The sequence below is a fragment of the Sardina pilchardus genome, chromosome 22 (genome assembly GCF_963854185.1).
Source record: "Sardina pilchardus chromosome 22, fSarPil1.1, whole genome shotgun sequence".
Taxonomy (NCBI): domain Eukaryota; kingdom Metazoa; phylum Chordata; class Actinopteri; order Clupeiformes; family Clupeidae; genus Sardina; species Sardina pilchardus.
The window spans coordinates 20183963-20206462 of NC_085015.1; the positions used below are offsets into that span (position 1 = coordinate 20183963).

At 45.5% G+C, this 22500-nt stretch overlaps 2 protein-coding genes across 3 annotated transcripts in view; both read right to left on the reverse strand.

The window, feature by feature from the left end:
- rhot2 (ras homolog family member T2) overlaps nt 1-5769 on the reverse strand; it is a 13678-nt gene extending 7909 nt beyond the window's left edge. For both annotated transcript variants that reach the window (XM_062525612.1, XM_062525611.1), the window contains exons 1-8: nt 5592-5769; nt 4120-4178; nt 3041-3122; nt 2042-2085; nt 1479-1532; nt 942-994; nt 704-812; nt 422-523 (exon numbers count right to left, since the gene is read on the reverse strand). In XM_062525612.1, coding sequence (XP_062381596.1) covers nt 422-523; nt 704-812; nt 942-994; nt 1479-1532; nt 2042-2085; nt 3041-3122; nt 4120-4178; nt 5592-5628 — 540 coding nt within the window. In that variant the 5' untranslated portion in view covers nt 5629-5769. The remainder of the gene's footprint in view (nt 1-421; nt 524-703; nt 813-941; nt 995-1478; nt 1533-2041; nt 2086-3040; nt 3123-4119; nt 4179-5591) is intronic.
- Nucleotides 5770-6124: 355 nt separating this feature from the next.
- The window catches only part of wdr90 (WD repeat domain 90), a 34765-nt gene continuing 18389 nt past the window's right edge, over nt 6125-22500 (reverse strand). Inside the window, exons 17-42 of the mRNA XM_062526630.1 lie at nt 21769-21899; nt 20507-20623; nt 19577-19812; nt 18653-18789; nt 18306-18436; nt 17871-18001; nt 17419-17580; nt 16934-17062; nt 16540-16667; nt 16417-16451; nt 16206-16325; nt 15696-15949; nt 15488-15590; nt 15144-15265; nt 14802-14958; nt 14011-14201; nt 13551-13719; nt 10694-10814; nt 9850-10018; nt 9337-9459; nt 9007-9175; nt 8554-8684; nt 8215-8358; nt 7973-8092; nt 7772-7856; nt 6125-6840 (exon numbers count right to left, since the gene is read on the reverse strand). Of these exons, the coding sequence (XP_062382614.1) occupies nt 6683-6840; nt 7772-7856; nt 7973-8092; nt 8215-8358; nt 8554-8684; nt 9007-9175; nt 9337-9459; nt 9850-10018; nt 10694-10814; nt 13551-13719; nt 14011-14201; nt 14802-14958; nt 15144-15265; nt 15488-15590; nt 15696-15949; nt 16206-16325; nt 16417-16451; nt 16540-16667; nt 16934-17062; nt 17419-17580; nt 17871-18001; nt 18306-18436; nt 18653-18789; nt 19577-19812; nt 20507-20623; nt 21769-21899 (3673 nt within the window). The 3' untranslated portion in view covers nt 6125-6682. The remainder of the gene's footprint in view (nt 6841-7771; nt 7857-7972; nt 8093-8214; nt 8359-8553; nt 8685-9006; nt 9176-9336; nt 9460-9849; nt 10019-10693; nt 10815-13550; nt 13720-14010; nt 14202-14801; nt 14959-15143; nt 15266-15487; nt 15591-15695; nt 15950-16205; nt 16326-16416; nt 16452-16539; nt 16668-16933; nt 17063-17418; nt 17581-17870; nt 18002-18305; nt 18437-18652; nt 18790-19576; nt 19813-20506; nt 20624-21768; nt 21900-22500) is intronic.

A 22500-nucleotide genomic window follows, 5' to 3' on the forward strand; every position in this document is an offset into this window, starting at 1 on the left:
ACACACACACACACAAACAATAAAGAATGTTTAACACCTTACATTTTATTATGATAAATACACTGCATGAAAAAAGTGAACAAACATTGAGATAGCTCTCTCTTTCTGTCTCACATACACACACATTATAGATTTCTGTCTCACATACACACACAAGAGAAACACACTGACCTTTGATCAAACTCCTGTGACTTAAACATTTAAATCTCATGGCACTGGAAGCTCACATCCCCCCCCCCCCAATATATGGTCATATGAGGGTCAGTAAGCAGGCGCAGGGCCTGTGAGCAGCACACCACATGCTTGTGTGCACGATGGCTGGGGAACGCAGCGCCGTTCAGACACTCATACTGCCTGCACAATGGAACCCCATCTTTATACAGCCACACACACACACACACACACACACACACACACACACCTGTTTGTCCTCGGGATCGTAGAGCGGAGCGGTGGGGTGCAGAACAGCTTTCTGGGCGTAGTAGAACAGCTCGGAGATGTTCTTCAGGTTCTTTGCAGAGCACTACAGACACATACACACACATATACATACACACACACACACACACACATACAGACAAACACATACAGAAACACAACCACACACACATACAGAGTCTGAAAAAGTGAAATGTGACATTTTCATCAGTGAAATATCAGGTCATTCATGAGTAGCTCCAAGAGCTGAGCAGGAATCTCTGACCTCCACGCACGTCTCTATCTCTGAGAACTGATTCATGATTGGCAGGATGGTTTCCATGGAGCTGCCCGAGCGCAGGTCAGACTTGTTCCCCACTAGGATTATGGGAACTCTGGGTAAAGGTGAGCGGGGATGGGAGTGAAGAAAGGGGGTCATTACCCAGACAAATTACAGGCTTCATTGAAACATGCAAGGGGTCATTTGCTACGGTAAGTGCAGAGGGACAAAATCAGAGCCCTACTTTTTCCCTTTTTCTGCTCCCCCGTTCACCAGTGGAATCCATTTGGTTCTGATCTGAAAGTAGACACGAGGAGAGGGTTTCATTCACCAGAGGGGACAGAGACACTGGGAGAGAGAGAGAGAGACAGGGAGGGAGAGAGAGAGCAAAGGATGGAGAGGGAGGGAGGGAGAGCAAGAATGACAGGGAGGGAGGGAGAGAGAGAGAATGACATGGATAAAGTAAGACAGGGAGGGAGAGGGAGAGAGAGAGAGAGAGAGAGAGATGCCAGGTGGTGATAGAGATGCTCTGGCACACAATAGCCTTTTGTGGTCACGATAGCGCCTGACTTGTTCATTCAAACTAACTCAATTTAATGTATGTGAATGTGTGTGTGTGTGTGTGTGTGTGTGTGTGTGTGTGAGAGTGTGAGAGTGTGAGAGTGTGGGGGGTGATAACCACAGAAGGAAAGAAAGAAAGAAAGAAAGAAAGAAAGAGTAAGAAAGAAACACAGAGAGAGAAAGTAATGCATAAGGAGAAGAACACAGAGGCAGGAGGTACCTTGTCAATGGTCTCCTCTTGCGTGACATCATACACCACACACACAACGTTGGCCTGGAGACAAAACCAAAACCCACCATCATCACCATCATCACTATCCTCCCGTCCCCAATCCCCACAACATCAGGACCAGCTTCACACCCATTACCACCGTTAGTCAGTCTCTCTGTTCCTCGATGGAGTCTGCCATGCGAACCTTAATACAGCACTTTCTCCTGACCCAATGCCTTATAGATTCTGCCTCTCCCACGCTACCCTCCAGCTCATAGTGAGAGATAAGCAGGAGAGCAGGAGAGGCACTGCGCAACTCTGCACTAGCCACTGGACCACAACACACCAACACACAACGGACAAGAATAACATGTTTGTTTACACAGCAACAGCTTCTGTAAACACACCTAAATATACCTGAGAGCTGATACCACACACACACAGACAGACAGACAGACAGACACACACACATACACACACACACACAAACATGCACAGACACACACACACACACACACAAAGGTAAATGCACAGGTACACACACAGTTACACAGATACAGAGGGTGGCTCACCTTAACAATCTCCTCTCTCAGCACCTCGTCAGTCTGTTCAGTTTCTGTTGACCAGACAAAAATAAACAACGCATAAGCTCATATCACTCCCCTGCCTGCCAGTCTCTGAGGAAAAGTGTGTGTGTGTGTGTGTGTGTGTGTGTGTGTGTGTGTGTGTGCTCACAGGCTGACATTTGACTGCATATTTGTTTACAAACAATCTCTGAAGCATATATAACTAGCAAGAGTCCTCAACTTCAGAATACACAATAAAAGAAATAAAGACACTAGAAAATCCTTGTTCCTGTGCCTGCAGTGTGAGTCAGTGAACAGTCTCTAACACATGCAGGAGGTACACAAGCTGAGATCCCTGAGTGTGTGTTTATTTGGCAATGTAATACTAAACACCGCAATTCCCAGTGACCTCCTGCTGAAAGCCCAATCAGTGAGCAGCTCAGACAATGAGGCGAGTCTCTTTTTTTGTTAAACCATGAATAGCTGCTGCAATAATGTCCCAGACTCAATCCAACAACCCCATTAGTTTTGAAATGAAGCATTACGTTAATTGCCCCTTGAGTCAAATTGTGACCCTAAGCACCCAGGGCTCAAGGCTAGTGGAGAATACTGTGATTCACAATTCAATGTTGACTCAAACTGTGGCCGTCATTATTTTTTAAACATCAGGGACTCTAGTCTCAAGCACCATGCCATCATGGAAACTTTGAGTCAAACTGAGATTTGCAATTCAACCGATTCTTGGGTCAACAGCCAGCATGCTCTGGCATGGCACACAAGCACCGACTCAAGCTGTGGTAATGGCGTGTCGTGAGGACCGCTGCGCCAGCAGTCTGGTTTAATGTCCGGCAGGTTCTTTTGAAAGGGAACGGGAGAGAGCAGCAACACGACCTGACCACAACCCTGGGATCTACAGTATACACAGTCTCACAGCCAAGCCATAGAGCCAGGTCTGTTGGCGTCATGGTTGGCGCTCATACCCGACGGTAGTCACAGTGTACCCACCTGAGTAATCCACTATGTGCGTGGGCACCTTCTCGGGCGTGACGTCCGCAGGTATGGTGATCTCCTCCGCACGCAAGGGCACCTGTGAGGAAAAGCACAGGTACATGACAAGCTTGCCAGTGCTGCCATATCACATATAAAATTATATCTAAATACCTGAGCAGTGGATTTCAATTCAAAAGCTGAGCTTTACACAGTCACAATCGCTTAAATGAAACCTGATAACACAGTGGACTCATTGGATAAACTGAAAAGCAAGACGTGAAAAAAAGTCCACTGGACGGCACTATCGGCTTTTATGGACGAGAAACATTTCAAATCGCCAAGAGCAAGTGATTAACATCGGAATCAATCAACATCCACACTTCTGAGATCCTAGGCACTAGGTCAGGCTCACGGTGTGCCTGAGCAGTGGATATGTCTGGGGCCTCCACTCCTGCTGGGGAATGTGGAGGTAGCGGTTTAAAAATGTGCGCACTAACCGACAGCCCTCGGCTCACATGCTCCTCAGCAGTAACCCATTACCAATGACCACAGCTGCCAACAGGCCTCTGCTGTGTGTCAGTGGACCACTGGGGGCTCGTTCATGTTACAAAACAAGCGTCTGCAGTGCACTTCAGCAAAAGTCACCTGGCAGCCACAAACATGCTTGCTAGCAACTTTTTCAGTCGATGTACTGTATGTGTAAAGGTTATTCATGAAAGCCCCAAATAACAGTCAAAAGACAAATGGAACTGGAAATGCTGTTGAAATGGAAATGACTGAAGAAATGAGATTTATTTCTGCTGCTGAAAGAAGTGGTGCATATAAACTGAAGCCCTGACAACCTTGAGACTTGGTGTGAGTAAAAGATAGCATCCATGGGGTTAGGGCTCCGCAGTCATGTGTACTTGAATTGTGATTAAACTTAAATGTGCCTTAGACTTAGAGATCTCCAGCTATATAGTCTACCAGTATTTTGCCACTGCATCATGTCATGTGCTTCACATGAAGCTGTTGGGATGGTAAACATTCAGCTGCAGAGGCCAACAGGAGGGGCAGTGTGAGGGTAGCCAAGCAACAGAAGAGCTGTCACTCACCTGTTCAGGAAACTCCTCTCCCACCAGGGTCATGATGAGAGAAGTCTTCCCCACCTTGGCTGTTTGGAGTCAGCGTCAAAAGATGGATTGAGAGACAGAGACCAAGGAGGAATAGAGGGGCAGGGAATAAGAAAGAGAATGTGTGAGAGGGACTGTTTAGGAAAAGGTTGCGAAACTGGCTCACAGGACACAGCTCTAGTGCTTCAGTTTAAGGAAACACACCTGATACCGGCCAGACAAAACAGCGGTTATGCTGGCAGGCAGGCAGGCATACGGGAGCACGCACACACTATCTGGTTTTCCCTCTGAGTAATTACCTGTATATTATCTTAGCAACAATAGTGCACTTTGATAGTTGCCATGAGAACCAGTTCCCTAGTGCACTTTCCAAACACTATCTCGGTCCTAACTATACCAGGCAAATTTTGTGGTGGAAGAGCAGTTTCTAGCTGTGCTGACAACAGTGCTGTCAAATGTTGAGGTACCACTGAAGCATGTGTTTCATTTCCATGCAAGGGGAATTTCGGATACAAACTAAATATCTCCCAAGCTATAGAGACCAAAGACAACACCCGGTAGTTAACTGGCTTGTTATGAGGTTATGGCACTATGTGACCATGCCGCAAGTCACGTCTACAGATAGGCCCTGCCCTGAGTTAACATTTTAGTGCCAATTAACACCAGTGACGTTAGTTTCGAGCTGAATTAAATTTCAAAGCGCTTACAACACAACTAGCTTCACACGCATGTTTGCATTATGTCAATTCGAGGGGGCACACTACAGTGATCTTTACTTCACCCTGTGCATGTTTATCAGAGCTAGTGGGAACTTTGGCAGGGTGTCAAGTTGTCGGACTGGGCTAGCTTGTGTTACAGTAGATCTGAGGCCAAAAACAGAATGTAGCAATAGTGACAGTCACCACATCGATGGTTTGAATTGGCAAACAGAGTACATGTTAGAATGGTATTTCTACGACAGCTTGGTCAAAAACAACCGTTAACCTCGTAACTGTTCATGTAGGCTGGTTGAAGTGGCATGTGATTACAGGACAAGCTATTTAGCTAGCACACATAAGCTAGTTAGCGTTACCCCTTGACCACTGCATGCAGGGATTTATCACTAAGTGACGTGTTGACAGTTTGCTGATTTAAGTTCGCCGACTACACAGCGTGAACCATTAAAAGAAAACGGCTTAATTATTCAAAAAACTAAATCTACTCAATCTGGACTGCAGTTTCTGTCCATGACGAGTGGCACATACTATTGCTCCTCCAGTCCGGTGGACAAACTCAACTTGTGTTATGACAGTCATGTGTTTCTGCTCCAGTTAGCTAGGGTAAAGTTATTGTTACAGCTTTGTATCCTCGTTAGGCTACATTAAACGGGCTACAAGACTGCTGGTTAGCCCACAAGCTAATCCATTGAACCTAGCCTGCTTGCTTGTCAGAGTCCCGAAAGAAAATATACTTACGTTCTCCCAGAAGGAGTATCCTAACATCGCGTTTCATGTCTCCGTCCCCTTTCAGACGGCTTGCTAATTAGAAACGCCTTACTTTTGAACTTTTAGGGTGTTGCTATGTAACCTTACTTGAAAATTACTGACAGCGGTTGACCCATTTCAGTTTACAAGGAGAAACGAACTAACGTTACTATCGGTACTTCCGGTTAGAGCCAAAAAATGTTGCGCCCTCTTCCGCTTGCAGTTTTTTGGTTATTTTTTTCAATGAACAACCAAAATGCATCCCTGATTATACCCAAGATGTAATTTCACCATTATATTACCGAATCACAGTCAAGCTTTGATTTCCAAAGATTGAAATTTACTTAAGTAAATTTCAATCTTTGGAAATCAAATCATATGCCAAAAGAAAATTAAAAGTACTGCAAAATTCTGTGCATTGCTAACTACATGTCAATAAATTAATTAATATATAACTCATCTACATACTCTAGTACACGCACAAAATTGAATACAAATGTAAAAAACATTTATTAACTGGAGACAAATGTAAAAAACACATATTTAAAAACAGTTTTCAAACAGTACAAATACATGTCTTTCTGACAAGATTTAAGATGTATAAAACACTAAAAAAAAGCACATTGATAGACAGCACAATTACAAAAATTCCTACATATAAAAATGCATGACCATACATGGACATAACACAAGGCACATGTACTTTCAGGCTCTGGGTATCAGCAAAAGAACAAAAAGGTATATTAACAGATACAACCTTCAGTAAAGAGACCTAGAAAATCACAAATAGAATGCATTTAAATAGTATGTTGCATACTTGTAGTGCCTGTATTTATGCGCCTTCTTTGGATATATCCACATGTTGCAACTTAGTAAACATTCCTAAAGTTAATCCTGTTATGTGCTGTTGCATAGGTGTGTATGCTTGTGCACACAAATGGACCTATTGAGTGCATTTAGGCTCTGTGTGCATGTGTGTGTGTTTGCATGCAGGTACTTGACTCTCTGAGATTGTGTTTCTGTGTGTCTGGGATATCTGGCATGTGTGTAAATCCTTCTGAAAAATTGTGTGTGTGTGTGTGTTAAAGGCTATGAGTGCTCCAGAGGAGTATCTCATTGTGAGCACAGGTAAGCAGCTGTTTTCCTGAAGGGGAGAAGCAGCAGAGCTGGACGGAGTCGCCATGAGGGGTGAAGTCCTGAAAACGACCCGAGGAGCTGTGAAGCAACTTCATCACACGGTCTGTTGCCACACACACACACACACACACACACACACACACACACACACACACACACACACACACACACACACACACACACACACACACACACACACACACACACACACACACACACACACACACACACACACACACCATAAAAACACTCATTAGAACCTGATTTGGCAAAAGTGGCTGTGGTAACAGTCAATAAGTCCAATAAGCCAATAAGGGCAGTCTATGAAATCTTTGTTTGTAAGTCAACATTATATGATACAACATCATCTAGTAGACTATCAATTCAAAGTGAATTTAAGGACTCTACTTAAGAGCCATGACAAATATAGATTCCTGCGCCGACAACACGAGTGCTTTTAAACCTGTTCCGCCCCATTGTGAACATGCTCCTACTGAGGGGAATGCAGCCAGCTGCCAGTCAGCAACAAGCTCCGGTTCTTTAGAAAGGATGGCGGCTCTCTGTGTCATTGAATCATTTCCTGTGAGTCTTTGTACCACATAATTAGGCCATTTAGCAAAGTAGTTTTGGCGACACAGCCGTGGGTCTAGTTCTCCTGCAATTAAACTTAACAACCTCTTTCTTCATGTTTAATACATTCATTCTCCTTGCATTTCGTGTACATGCACCTAGTTGGCCAGATGTTTAACTGTTCATAAATCAGAGTACTTGCCCGATCCAAATCGATGTATCCCATGCGCCAGAACAGACTCTAAAATTCCTTTTAAATAACCCCAGCACTGTAGTAAGTTCTCTAGCTGTCACTGTATGCCCCAGGGTATAGCAATATACAGCAGGCTTTCATGTACTCACACAAAAGTTTTGTGTCCCCTTAGGGGCTTCGAAGAAATATCCAAAAAGGGGATATACTGTATGTATATGTGTATGTTTATATTTGCAATGTACAGTATGCATGCAACAGAGTGTGTACTCACGCTTTGAGCCGACAGCAAGTAGTCGTTCCTTAGAGCAGAGACTTAAGGAAAGAGCCCAATCTGACAAAGAAATGGTTCTCAGGACCTGCAAAAGGGGAGAGAGAGAGAGGTTGGTTTGATGCAATCAGTATAGCTCTACCTAATCAATACCAGTTGTGTGCCATATTGATATTAGTTACGTAATTGTAGAATAATTCAGACCTGTTTTTTGTTCAGGCAGTAGAAGGTGAGCTCTTTTGTCACTCCATAGCCAGTGTAAACTAGGACCCCTCGCTCACAAGGACTGAAGGCAGCCAGGCTTGGTGGCAAGACTTCCCCATACTGATTGGATAAAACACAGAATGACCTTACAATAATGCCTATCATGATTGGCACAGTACATGTGATATAGTAACAGCAGTCAGGAGGATGCTGGAAGGCTGTAGATGGAGGGGTTAGTTCACCTCAGGGGCAGCTGGGGCGGGGAAACTCAGCCAATCAAGTAGCTCACATTTGTCCTTCTTCCAATCAGCTGCCCACACACTGACACGCCTATCAGCACTGACTGCCAACCACAGCTCATCGCCCTGAAGCCCAAACTCCTTATACTGGAAACAAATAAAGAATTATTAATACACACAAAGACACACACACACACACACAAAGACTAAACACACACACACACACGGACAGAGCAATGATTAAGAAATCATGCCATAGAAAAACCAAATTATCAGAAATAAATGCATCCGTGAATGTATACCTACAAACAACGACACTGGTGCAGTAACACACACACAAACCTGTTTTTTGACACTTTGCATGGCGGTAATGGGAGCCCCTTTGTGATCACTAATAATGCGCAGTGTGGCCCCAGTAACTGGACTGATTACAGCAATCACACCGTCTCGTCCTGCTGACAACAGCACCAGACCTGAAAAACACAACCAAAGATCACACACACACACACACACACACACACACACACAATCTAGTTTCTGTAGACCTACACTCACTCAAATGGGCACAAACACACACCAATACTCACATACTAAAATGAATGACCCAAGAGTAAAACTAAGGTCAAGTCCCTTACAAGTCTCTCTCTCTCTCTCTCTCTCTCTCTCTCTCTCTCTCTCTCTCTCTCTCTCTCTCTCTCTCTCTCTCTCCCTCTCTCTCTCCCTCCCTCTCCCTCTCCCTCTCCCTCTCCCTCTCCCTCTCCCTCCCGTGTGTGTGTGTGTGTGTGTGTCTCTCACCGTGGCAGGAGTACTGCAGGGCGGACACCGCGGTGGCATGGGGCTGCAGCTTCAGCTCCATCTCAGACGAGTTCAGGTTGAAGACTCGCACCGTCCCGTCGCTGTAACCCCCCGACACACACACCGCAGTCACCGAGCTCCCAGGGTTCCAGCACACACACTCACAGCTCTGACCCACATACATACACACACACACACACACACACACACACACACACACAATACTCTGATGAGGATACCAGAAAGAGAGGCAGGTGCACGACGATATGGCACAAGCAAATGGATCGTCTGTTGGACATGCTTTGAGGGGTCTGACTGGCCAAGACTCACCTGATTGAGCACCTGGAACTGGACCAACAGTTCGTTACTAGGCGACGTCCAGACTCTCAAACTTCCATCCTGTCCGCAGGTAGCAAAGCGGCTCTCGTCCGGACTGAATAATACACCATTCACCTGTGTATAAACATAAACACACACACACACACACACACACACACACATGTAAGACACATCAGCCTCTTAATTTAAGTGCATGTAGTCTATATGTATGGTTTGCAGTCATGCCCATCATTCACACTTGTCATATCCAATCATACAGACCCTGAGATACATTTACTAAGCGAGCTGATATTTAAATGTACCCTTAACACAGTTTGAGTGTGAGAGAGTGTGTGAGTGAGTGTGAGTGTGAGTGTGAATGTGAATGTGAATGTGAATGTGAATGTGAATGTGAATGTGAATGTGAATGTGAATGTGAATGTGAATGTGAATGTGAATGTGAATGTGAATCTGTCATCATCATTGTGGTGATGAACACATGAATCTTAATGGGACAACGCCCACCTTGCTCTTGTGTCCGTTGATGAGCCGTATGCTGGTGCTTTCTGTCCAGTTGATGTACCACAGGGTGCCCGTCGTGGTGCCCACAATGCCCATATCCATGACGTCATCAAAGGTGGCACTGACCACGGCCCCGTCAAGCTGCATCTCTTGCTCCAGAAGCACCGCAGGGCTGTTGGGTGACCGCGAGTGACCGTTAACTAAGGGCTACTCCACATAATAGTTTACACTAAACAAAAGAATCATACGGGTATTTCAGAGTCCTTTCATGTCTATGCAAGCCACGAGGACTATGCCATGTAAGTAGTGCATCCCACACAATGTACTGGGTCATGGCATGGGACAAACAGATAAAGACACTAATTTATTCCAAGCTGATAAGGTTTGTGAAAATAACATACAACGGCAACTCCTTTCAGCAGGTGGAGGTGAGACCTGCTGCATAATATAATCCCTTATCACACCAGGAGACATCATCAAGAGGGTCACATGACTGAATGCTTTTCAAGATGCTTTGTGTAGAAGATCTGTACACGATCAAAGCTATTTTTTGCACTTTTAATTTTCTGATATTACTGTACATTTTTAATCAGCTTCTATTTAGCTCTCTGGTACTTTTCATTTCACCCAAAAAGCAATTAGGCATTAATTGAAAAACAGTATATTTAATTAATTAAGGGCTCTTTTCATTTTATGTAAATTACCCTACTTCATCAGAAAGAGAAAGAAAACCAATCATGAATTTTGTTACAGATTCTTTAACTGTTAGCAGTTTGTAATGTGAACAGGCTCCAGAAGTTGTGTGTGTTGGACTGTCTGGTTGTGTGTGCATGTGTGTGTACTGTACCTGTCCTGAGATCGCTCCGCATCCTGGGCTCTTAGTGCTTGAGCAGCAGCCACTGACCAAAGCCTCAAACGCCTGCTGTTGCTCCCACACACCAGCCTATTGCCACAGCACAGCAACACCCCTGCACACATGCACAGACAAAACACACACACACACAAGATTTTATAATTTGTGTAACACATAATTTTTCTTTTACTACTATGTATACACACTTTGCATCTGCTTGTAACTGAAGTGTGTTAGAACCCATACCTAGAGAGATAGAGAGAGAGAGAGAGAGAGAGAGAGAGAGAGAGAGAGATAGAGAAAGAAGGAAAGAAAGAAAGAAAGAGAGAGAGCACCTCAGCAAGCCTGGGCACAACAAAGTCTCTCCCATTCAGCAGATAGTCACACACACACACAATGTGAGATTTCTGTTAAAAACACTTTCCAACAGGGGAAAGGGTGGCCCAGTGTATAAAAACAGACCTTTAAAAAGACCACACATAAAGCACTACAGGCATTACAGACCATTTGCTATTAATTGAATGGCTTACGGTTTCATTGAATCCTACAGTATAATTGTGATGGCATGCTATTGCTATTGTTCATATCAGCTTCAGCAGCAGCCACTAAACAGTACTGAATTCCTTTATAAAAGTCATTTAAAAAGTCATCTAAAAAATGAGAAAAGAAACTTCACACAACCATTTTGGATTAAAAGCTCAGAGGGGACTTTTACAACAGCCAGATCCATGGCTACTTTGATAGCTTATAGACGGACACAGGTGTGGTTGACTGCTGAAGTTCAGAGGGAATGATTGTGTCTCTTTTTTTCCTCATCTCTCTAACTCTACAGTTACATTAGCTACAGAAGACAGGGACAACTCTACCAACTTGCTGTTGAGTGGGGAGGTGCTTCGTGGGTAATTGATGGCTACCGATTTCTACAGTACGTGCTAGGTGGCTGACAGATAGCTCGTACATGACTTCAGATATATTTTTTGGTTACAAAACCTGGCTTTTGAGAGAAAGTGGAATAGTGCATTATGTCGGGTTGTGACCCTGTATGATATCTGTACCGTTCTTAATTCCATGTGTGTATATGTTGATTTTGCAAAAGTTCTTCAGCTATGAGGCTAATACATGGGGGCAAGATATACATTTCTTTCCTGCATTCTTCTGAACAATAAAAGCATGATCTGATTCAGATTCACAGGGCTATTAGGCACTGTGGTTAATACATGGTTTTGTTCTTTTCATTTGCGTAAAACACTATCCTGCGTTAAATACACAATGGCCCTCATTTATTAACAGAGCGTAGACACCAATATCTGAGCGCAGAAATCATCTTACGACGGGGTACACGTGTGATTCCTCAAACTTTCGCATCACTCCAATTCCAGCGTAAGAATAAACTTGTGTTGATAAATGTGGCAACTGGAAACAAACGTGATTTAAATATCACGCCCCTATATTATGCTCGTTTTAATGGCCTCGCCCCTAGAATTTACGACATGAAGGTGCATTATACGTCCAAAAGAGATCATTAGAGATCTCGAGCCACAGTGACGTCCAGCTGAATTGTTAATTTTGACAGCTAGAAGCGGTCATCAAGGAAGGCGGGACACTAGAGCGATTTAAGCGCAACAGACTTTAATTTTGCAGAGAGAACGCATCATAACATAAATACATTCATTACAAAACCGTACGAAAACCGTACGAAAACCGTTGAAAATAATTTAAAATATATAAATCATGAATGTTTCGTTTGCCAAAGAGAAAGTAATCATCTCCTATATGGCTATCCTAAGCCATGAAATGTGTCAATATAATATGCTACATTACAGCAAATAGGCTACACATGTACAGGAAAGATGTTATGTCCGAGATAGTCCGTCAATTCAGCTATACTATTCAACTTTCTAATGCACCGCCGATTTACTGCTGCGCGATGCTATGCCGTCTGAAAAACGTGCGTACGCGAGTTCAGGCTAGACGTGAGATTTGAGCGTATAGCACCGATCACGTTCACATTGATAAATGCCATACTTTGCGTGGAAACAAGCCTACGCCTGTTTTTGGTCGTACGCACGTTTCATAAATGAGGGCCAGTATGACTAATACATAGAAAATGACTGTACTAAGTACATCATCAAAATGTGCTGCTTATCTCTAAGGGCATGACACAGCCTCCTGTGCTATAGGGAAGCGCAGTCTAGAGTCCACTCAGTATGCATACACTTAATGGGATAGGCTATATCTACAATTATTGATCACCGTTTAGGCCATAATTCTGCTGAACGATAATGCAAACAACAAGCCAAAGGGAAAGCCGAAGCTGGATAATTCAGCTGAATGTTGTTAAAGTGGTAAACAATCAATACATGTGCAACAATATTGATGACTTCTCTCAGCCTATACAATTTAAAGTGTAAACAATGAAGAAAAGCCCAACCCAAGGCCAGTTCTGTAGCATTAGCAACACCTATCAATACACCTTAAGTAGTGTATGGCCAATATTCATTGACTTTAGCCATACAAAAGCCAACACCAAAATGCATCCAATATCCGCTCCAAAAAACAGCATGCAATCTCATGCACAAAAAACATAGAAAACCTCAAATGCGTTCACTGGTTGAGGTTAAGAAGAAACAAAAATGATACAAGTCAGGGGAAATTGAAAATCTGTGAGGCTGATAATGCAATCATGACCCTGACAGGTCACTTACACACAGATGCTCATATTTATACAGACACAGACGGACGGACAGACAGACAGACAGACAGACAGACAGACAGACAGACAGACAGACAGACAGACAGACAGACAGACCGACAGACAGACCGAAAGACACACCCACACACACACACTGACCGATCTCTCCCTCGTCTGCCTCCCAGCTCATGAAGCAGCGGTGTGTGTTGCAGTCCCACACACACACCTGCCCTCCACTGGTGCCCGTAAAGAGCAGCCCGTTGGCGTTGAAGCACAGAGATGTCAGCTCCGCGTCACCTACATCGTCAGGCACACACACACTCTGCACCTGCGGGCGACAGTGTGTGAGTTAGTTTGCATCCTCAGGGGTGTTTTCAGAGCAATGCTGCTACAGGATATCTGAAGTGGGATTGTGAGTCTGGAAATCTGAAGAAGCATTTGCCAAAACTTAAGCTAATAAAGCCAAAGGTAGTGACACAAAAATCAGAGAGAAAGTGGATGTTTGTATGCTTTGGTAATATACAAATGCATCTACCTGTGTGGGGATATATGAATGTGTGGTTGAGTGAATATGAATGTGTGTGTGTGTTTTTTTTTTCTTAATTAGTTTTTTTTTTACCTGGAGTTCTGTCTGCATGCCCTGTGTGTGTATGGTGCAGAAGAGAGTTCCGGAAGCTCCGACGCAAGCGAGCAGGCCGTCGATGGCGGGGCTGAAGCGGGCCTCGTGTAGCGCCCACGGCGCCGTCACGCGACACAGCAGCTCGAAGCAGCTCCCGCTCCACAGCGCCACCTCCTGCTCACTGAAGTCACCTGCAGCCAAAACAGGATGTGATGTCATTACGGAATACAACCTCTTTAAATGAGGCATGCGTGCATCAGGAGAGACCTCGGAACTCGTTTACTTCAGAGTCCACCATCTCTGAAAACTGCCTCTTGAAGAGTGACAGGAAGCAAATGGGAGAGACAGCGGTGAGATCCGGAAAGGACCACAGGGCGGGAATCGGACTAAGGTCACCGGCGTGCGGTGCAGGTGCCCCAGCCAGTTCCACAGCTGGGGCCCATTCTGATGGATTTAATCAATATGGCAACAGACAAATAAAGTAGTCCTCCGAAGAGGGGGGGTGGTGGCGGAAAAAAAAAAAAAATATGGCAACAGACATGCCTAACAGAGTGTGGCCACATCGAAGATGAAAAGACGAAAGTTCCGAGTTGCTATGAATGAAGCAATACTTCATAGAGGAGCGAACAACATGACAAGGATATGTGCATTCTAAAACAGACAAGGATATGTGCATTCATGATGTGCATGACAAATCACGACCATCACGATGACCATCAATATGATCATAAATCATGCAATACATGGGAAACCAATGAGGTTTTTATTATGATGTGACATCACACACTGACCCACTGACAGGAAGTAGCGGTCATCCCTGGCGAAGGCCATACTCTGCACTGCGCCCTTATGGAACGACATGCTGGTTCTCCGGGAACCGTCTGTGACATTCCATATGCAGATGAGGCTCTTCGATGAGGCACCGCTCCCAGACGCTGACGCCACTAACTATTCCACCAATCACAACAAAAGAATATCGATAGGCACGGTTATCCTACAAATGTAATACAAATCTGTGCTTTTTCAATATAGTGGTCCTACAAATGTGATAATTTCTCAAATACATTATTACAGTTGACATCCCTCTCTATTTCCTGTCTGCAGCTGGTGTGATCGTGACGTCAGTGCTGTACCTGAGCATCATGGGAGATGGCGAGGGTGGAGATCTCCTCCGTGTGTCCGAGCCAGTGCCTCTGAGAGCCTGTGTGCAGGTTCTCCACCACACACACACAGCCGCAGGTGTACACAAACAGACCTACGACACACACACAAAACATCCGTGGGTGTAGACAAACAGACCTACAATGCAGCAGCAAGTGTATGATTGAGAGAGTGAGAATAAACTAGCACACAACAAAAATCGCCCCATAAGGGATAAACACACACCGACACTCAGACCTTTCCCTCTTCAAATCATACACACCCACACACACAAAACCACACACCTGTCCATAACTGCCGCACACATACTGCTCACCTGTGTCAGGGTTCCACACCATATTGCCACGCCCGTTGCCATTATAGCCAATCACAGCTTTCAGTCTCAGTCCCTCCTCTCCAGGGGGAGGGGCCACATTATTCTGCAGTAAAAAGACAGAATCCTGGGAAATGTCTAAAACTGGTCAGGACAGAGAGACAGAGAGACAGAAGGGGCGAAAGAATAAAAATGGATGGAGGGATAGTACCTGCTCTGGGGTGGAGGCGTTGTAACGTGGTGTGAAGTGTTTGTAGCAGTCCGGACGCTCCGCCTTTGAGGAGGTCCCAAAGTCGTTTTCTCTCAGCTGATTGGCTGGCTTGTCTGGAGAGGCTCTGCTCGCTGACCTATCAGTGACCCGGAGGAAGGAGGCGTGTTTGGGGGTGGGGCTGGGAGCCGGCGAAGGGGAGGGGCTACGTCGTAAGGCATCGTGAGCGTCCTCATTTAGAGAAAGGTCCTCCAGTGCTGCAAACAAACCCACACCAACAGGCACACATAACAGCATGTTATGATCCTTGTTTTAACTGTGCAGGACACACAAGCAATCAGAATCTTATCTGAACACAAGAGATGCTAAAACAAATTAGCATTTTCATTCATAGATGTCTCTTCACTGATATGGCTAGTACAATGCAAGGTAACGACCAAGACATTTCAGACCTTAGAAAGAAATATATATATATTTTTTTAATGACAGGCAACTTTCCCAGAGGACACTAACCATCGTGAGCTGGCCTCTCAATAGAGCTCAGGTCGAACGAGGGAAGGGGAGCTGGGCCTCGGGGCATCCCAGCGGACAGCCGCAATCCATTGGTCAACGCCCCCGAGTCACCTGATGGGCCTGCACCAATGAAAAAGAAGAAGAGAAATTCTAACAAATGAAGAAATTCCAATGTAATGTATTATTCAACTGTTAAGGCTGACAAGTATACCTGGTTTGGGAGGAGACACCAAGATGGCAGGAGACCTACAGACATGACAGACATATCAGGCATCTTCTCAGGGGTGGATTGTAGTCTGTAGTGAGTGTGTGAGTGTGTGTGTTGGACTCTTACCGTAGCATTGCTTCTTGAGGGTGTGCCAGGAAGTCCCAAAAGAAGAGGGCGTCGCCCACAGAGACCACACCCATCTGATCAGGTGTGAAGCTCACCTGCTTGATGGGCTCAGAGTGGCCAATAAACACCTGCCACACACACACACACACACACACACACACACAGAAACAAACTTTTACATTCACTCATATCATTCAGTGTCTGGGTCTGTGTGTGTGCGTGCACGATTTGTGTGAATTAATTTGTGTGTGTGTGTGTGCATGCGTCGAGAGCAACTGTGTGTGTGTGTGCATGCGTCGAGAGCAAGTGTGTTGTACTGACATGTAATTTGTGAGACGTCCAGACTGTGTGTATGTGTGTGTGTGTGTGTGTGTGTGTGTTCAGTGAGGCATACCTGGGAGTTGACGTCCAGGCTCATGTTGTAGTCCCAGACCTTTAGTGTGTTACACCCAGCGGTCAAGAGGAACCGGCTATCCTCACTGACCGCTAGCGACCAGCAGCACTTCTTTTGAACATCGCACACCTTCAGAAGACAACACACACACGGTGAACAAGAGGAGGCTTTAGAAAAAAAAAAAAAAAAAAAAAAAATGCTATTTATAAAATGCCATTTGTTATGTACTTTTTAGACGGCATGGTTGGCCTGTCAAACTAGAGCATTGCCAGCAACACACAACTGGTGTATGTTTAAAAGCCACATAGGCCTGGAATGACAGAATCAATCCTTCCTTCTCACAAAAACACACACATACACACACACACACACACACACACAGTCGCACACATACAGATACAGATATTATTTCAGCATACATTTGCATAGGTCACTTTAATTAAGTAAGTAAGTGTGAAATCTTAATTTCACTCAAACACACACACCTCTTTCAGCAGCTTGCCGGTGTGTGTGTTGACGTAAAGGATCTTGTTTGCGGAGGTGGAGATGAGCAGGTGTCCCGGTTTGGGAGGAGAAAAGCAGACCTTAAGAGCACAGTCCAGTTTGGGGCTGTCCAAGTCCAGGATGCTGACGTCCACACGCAACATCTGACACACACACACACACACACACACACACACAGTTGACAGTTGAGGTGTAAAGTTAAAACATAGCTGCATACAAAAGGTGCAACAATCACCATTAAATAGGAATTGAGCAAAAACAATAGAACAGAGAGAGACACAAACATCCACACACACGAGAAACACACAAGAGACGTACAATACAATAGAAACAAGGTCCACACACGCGCACACACACATACACACACACACATGGATACACAACTGGGAATGGCCATTGTATTTGAACAAAACACACGCTCGTATAGACACACCTCATCAAGTGAGCGGGCATCCATGATGGTCACGGTGTGCTGTGTGGGGCCGATGAATGCCAGCCTGGAGCTGTCGCCGCTGACAACCAATGCATCAGGGGCACGTTCTGAGCCTCGTGCCAACACATTACCTAGCCCCAAACCAGCACGCACATTTAGATGGACACATACCAATACAATGTAGGTTAAGAACAAAGGTTCTTAGAAGGTTCCCCAAGCAACCCAAACATGTAATTTCATAAAATCCATAGACAATCAAAAATATTTCTCCAGATAGTCCATTTTACTACAATTCATGTAGAAACCAAATGAGTCTATTTATTCTACCAATATTGTTCCACTTCCAGTCATTTATCTAAATTCCCATTAATTCCCACAGTGCTCAGTGTTTTCCCATGCCTTCTCCCAGCATTCCCATCCAGCCCACTCACTCACCCAGCACCCGGATGGCTGGAAGCTCCTGGTGTGCTGAATTATAAAGGGCCAAGGATCCATCAGCGCCACCACTGAACAAGCACTCTCCGTCAGGAGAGAAAACACAGCCCACGACTGCCTCGGTGTGCTTCCTGTCACACACACACCCACGAAAAAATGAAAGCACTTACACCTTTATACATAATTATGCTGTCAAGAGTGTAATCATTTTGTCAAAGCATAGACACACTTAAATTATGCACTTAATCAACAAAAAATAAGTTAATGACTGTTTGGCTCACTCAACAGCACAGACAGACAGACAGACACAGACAGACAGACAGACACACCCACCCCCACCCACCCACCGGTGCTGGGCCAGCATGCTGGCGGAGGTGATGTTGAAGACGCGGATGCGTCCGGAGCTGGAGCCACAGCAGAAGACGGGGAGGCTGGGGTGGAACGCCACCGAGGATGGAGTGTCCTCAGACAGGAAGTCATACAACTACAGACAGACAGACAGAGAGACAGAGAGAGACAGAGAAAGTGGATTCATCTGTCTATCCAAGTATGCATACATGCATTCTATGTCTGTGCGTGTATGTATATATGTGTGCTTGTGTGCTGTATACAGTATGTGTGATTGTGTGCTGTATATATGTGCTTGTGTGCGGTATACGTGTGTTTGTGTGCTGTATATGTGTGTTTGTGTACTTGTGTGCTGTCTATGTGTGCTTGTGTGTTGTATACGTGTGCTTGTGTGCTGTATATATATGTGCTTGTGTGCTGTATATGTGTGCTTGCGTGCTGTACGTGTGTGTTTGTGTGCTGTATATGTGTGCTTGTGTGCTGTATATGTGTGCTTGTGTGATGTATACGTGTGCTTGTGTGCGGTATGTGTGTGCTTGTGTGCTGTATGTGTGCTTGTGTGCTGTATGTGTGCTTGTGTGCTGTATACGTGTGCTTGTGTGCTGTATATGTGTGCTTGTGTGCTGTATGTGTGCTTGTGTGCTGTATATGTGTGCTTGTGTGCTGTATGTGTGCTTGTGTGCTGTATACGTGTGCTTGTGTGCTGTATAGGTGTGCTTGTGTGCGGTATATGTGTGCTTGTGTGCGGTATACGTGTGCTTGTGTGCTGTATAGGTGTGCTTGTGTGCGGTATATGTGTGCTTGTGTGCTGTATACGTGTGCTTGTGTGCGGTATATACGTGTGCTTGTGTGCTGCATATGTGTGCTTGTGTGCGGTATATACGTGTGCTTGTGTGCTGCATATGTGTGCTTGTGTGGCTCACCTGCTGCATGGAGTCCATGTCCCAGACGCGCACGGTGCCGTCGCTGGAGGCGGTGGTGATGTGGCGGCGGAGGCCGTCGATGCTGAAGCCGAGCACCGTGTGCGTGTGCGAGCGCATCAGCGTGCTGTAACCGCGGCTAGCCACGTCCAGGTAGCCCAAGCTGCCGATGCTGGTGGACGCCAGCACCTTCAGGCCATCGTCCGAGATGCACACGTGACACACCGGCCCCTCGTGCTCTGTTGAGCGTGCGCACACACACACGCACACACAGAAACACACACACACATACACACACAACACACACAACACACCCCTTAGCTATGATTCTCATGCCTCCTTCTCCAAACAAGATAGTCTAGTTGAATGGGTGCTTGTGTTAAAAAAAAAAATTCCATGTCGGGCCAAAACACACTCGCACGATAAAACATTCACTCGGGTGTATTATATTATTTCACACTTGCTGTGCTCAGAGGACACTGCTCCCCAAGCGAGGTAAAAATAATGCTGCGAGCGAGGAGGAATCCGACCTGCTGATCTGCTGTCAATCAAATCTCGCTCTTCAGAGACGGGCAATCACAGCACAACCAGTACCGCTCCTGGCTCCCGCCCTCAACTCAAGTACAGACCCACAGGAGCAGAAATTCACCTCATGAGAGCAGAAATCAACTACGAGAGAGTGATTTTCAAGTGGCTGTTGGACGTGCTGGTCAGATTGCTCCTTGCTCGCAGCATTAATTTCCTCGCTCAACGAGCAGTCTCCTCTGAGTGCGCGCACAGAGTACATTTGCGCACTCGCAGTTAATATCTACGAGTGTGGATATTGCAATTATTATTAGTAGTAGATTTGTGTGGGTATGCATATGGTGTGTGCACATGCAGAATGTGTGTGTGTGTGTGTGTGTGTGTGTGTGTTTTTAAGTGACAGCTCACCTGCCTCCAGGAAGACTGCGCTGAAGTCGAGGGGCCAGAGCCTCAGGTAGCCATCCTCAGATGCAGTGGCACAGAATGCCTCACACACACTGATGCTGTTCACTGCAATACCTGGACCTAACACGCACACACACACACACAGACACACACACAGACACACACACAGACACACACACACACACACACACACACAGACACACACAGACACACACAGACACACACAGACACACACAGACACACACACACACACACACACACACACACACACACACACACACACACACACACACACACACACACACACAGACACACACAACAGACATTCGTTCACTTAAGAGATATGCGACTAAACAGACATAAATTGCACGGACCGACACACACTGACTCTAAAGGCAAAGTAGAATACTTTCTATTCATTCCAATCTTCACCCTCTGAAACACTTACAGTACATATTCATGGAGATATACAGTATATATGTGATATATATATATTTATTTATATATTTAAATTCATGGAGATTTGGAGTGGTTTAGCTGTAATAGGCCAGCTCAGCTGCCTGCCATGGCAGTGTGCTGTTACCCTGCATGTTGAATGGCAGCTACAGTAATGGCAACAATTCACCACCTCACTGGGTCTCAACAGAAACACAAGGGGCAGGAAGTGACTCACAGATGGGAGCGCTGCTGAATGTGCCAATGTTTGAATGGTTTGAATGATGGAGCATGGATGGTAACAGTGGGCGATTGAAGTTCCACTCGTTGGTTGATTACCTTTCAGTTTTGGAGAGATTGTGTGTGTGTGTGTGTGTGTGTGTGTGTGTGTGTGTGTGTGTGTGTGTGTGTGTGTGTGTGTGTGTGTGTGTGTGTATATGTGTGTGTGTGTGTGTGTGTGTGTGTGTGTGTGTGTGTGTGTGTGTGTGTGTGTGTGTATGTATGTTTGGCTTGACACCAACATACTGGGCAGTATGTCTATGCTGTTGAGTCAGTGTGCATTTGTGGGTGCACGTGGATGTGTGTGTGTCTGTGTGTGTGTGTGTGTGTGTGTGTGTGTGTGTGTGTGTGTGTGTGTATGTATGTTTGGCTTGACACCAACATACTGGGCAGTATGTCTATGCTGTTGAGTCAGTGTGCGTTTGTGGGTGCACGTGGATGTGTGTGTGTGTGTGTGTGTGTGTGTGTGTGTGTGTGTGTGTGTGTGTGTGTGTGTGTGTGTGTGTGTGTGTGTGTGTGTGTGAGAGAGAGAGAGAGAGAGAGAGACTTACCTGTGCTGAAAGTGTGCTTCTCTCGGCGCTGGGCGTGGCTTGGCTGAGTGGGGAGGAGTCTCCTGACGTTCCTGATGGCCACAGCAGCGTAGTCCACCTCCAGCACGTGGCCACTCCTACTGCTCACAAACCTACCAATCAGAGCCAGGGACACAAACAACACGGACCAATCAAAAGTGTATTACTCCCCGAAACGTGTTCTCCATTCCTCGGCTGTGTCTGAAACATCAGTACGCACGCTGGGCAGTGTGCATTTTCCGGAAGTTACGTCAGAATAGACTGTCCGAAAGTCAAGCGCTCTCACTAGTTGGGTACTTAGTTTGCCGTGATTTCCAAGCGTGCATCGATGCATCTTTTTTGCCCTCAGGTATCCCATAATCCATTGCGCAGCGCAGGTCAAGCTCCATACGACATGCAAATTGTCAACACACCCCCCTCCCCGAGTCAGGTGACGCCAACTAGTTAGTGCTGTCCAAATGTAGGTAGGGACGCATACTGAGGAGTAAGCTAACTAAGACGCTACTGGAAAGAAGGTACTATCCAGCGTGCACGCTTGACTTCTGGACACAGCCCTCTAAAGTAGTGGTTCTTAAACTGGGTGGTCACCAACAATATGGGAGGGGTTGCAAAGAGGGTTTTTTTTGCAGTTGAACAGGTTTAAAAATGTGGATATTTAGTAGCACTAGATGTAAGATGCACAGTTTGCCTAAGATTCACAGTTTCCAGAAAGTT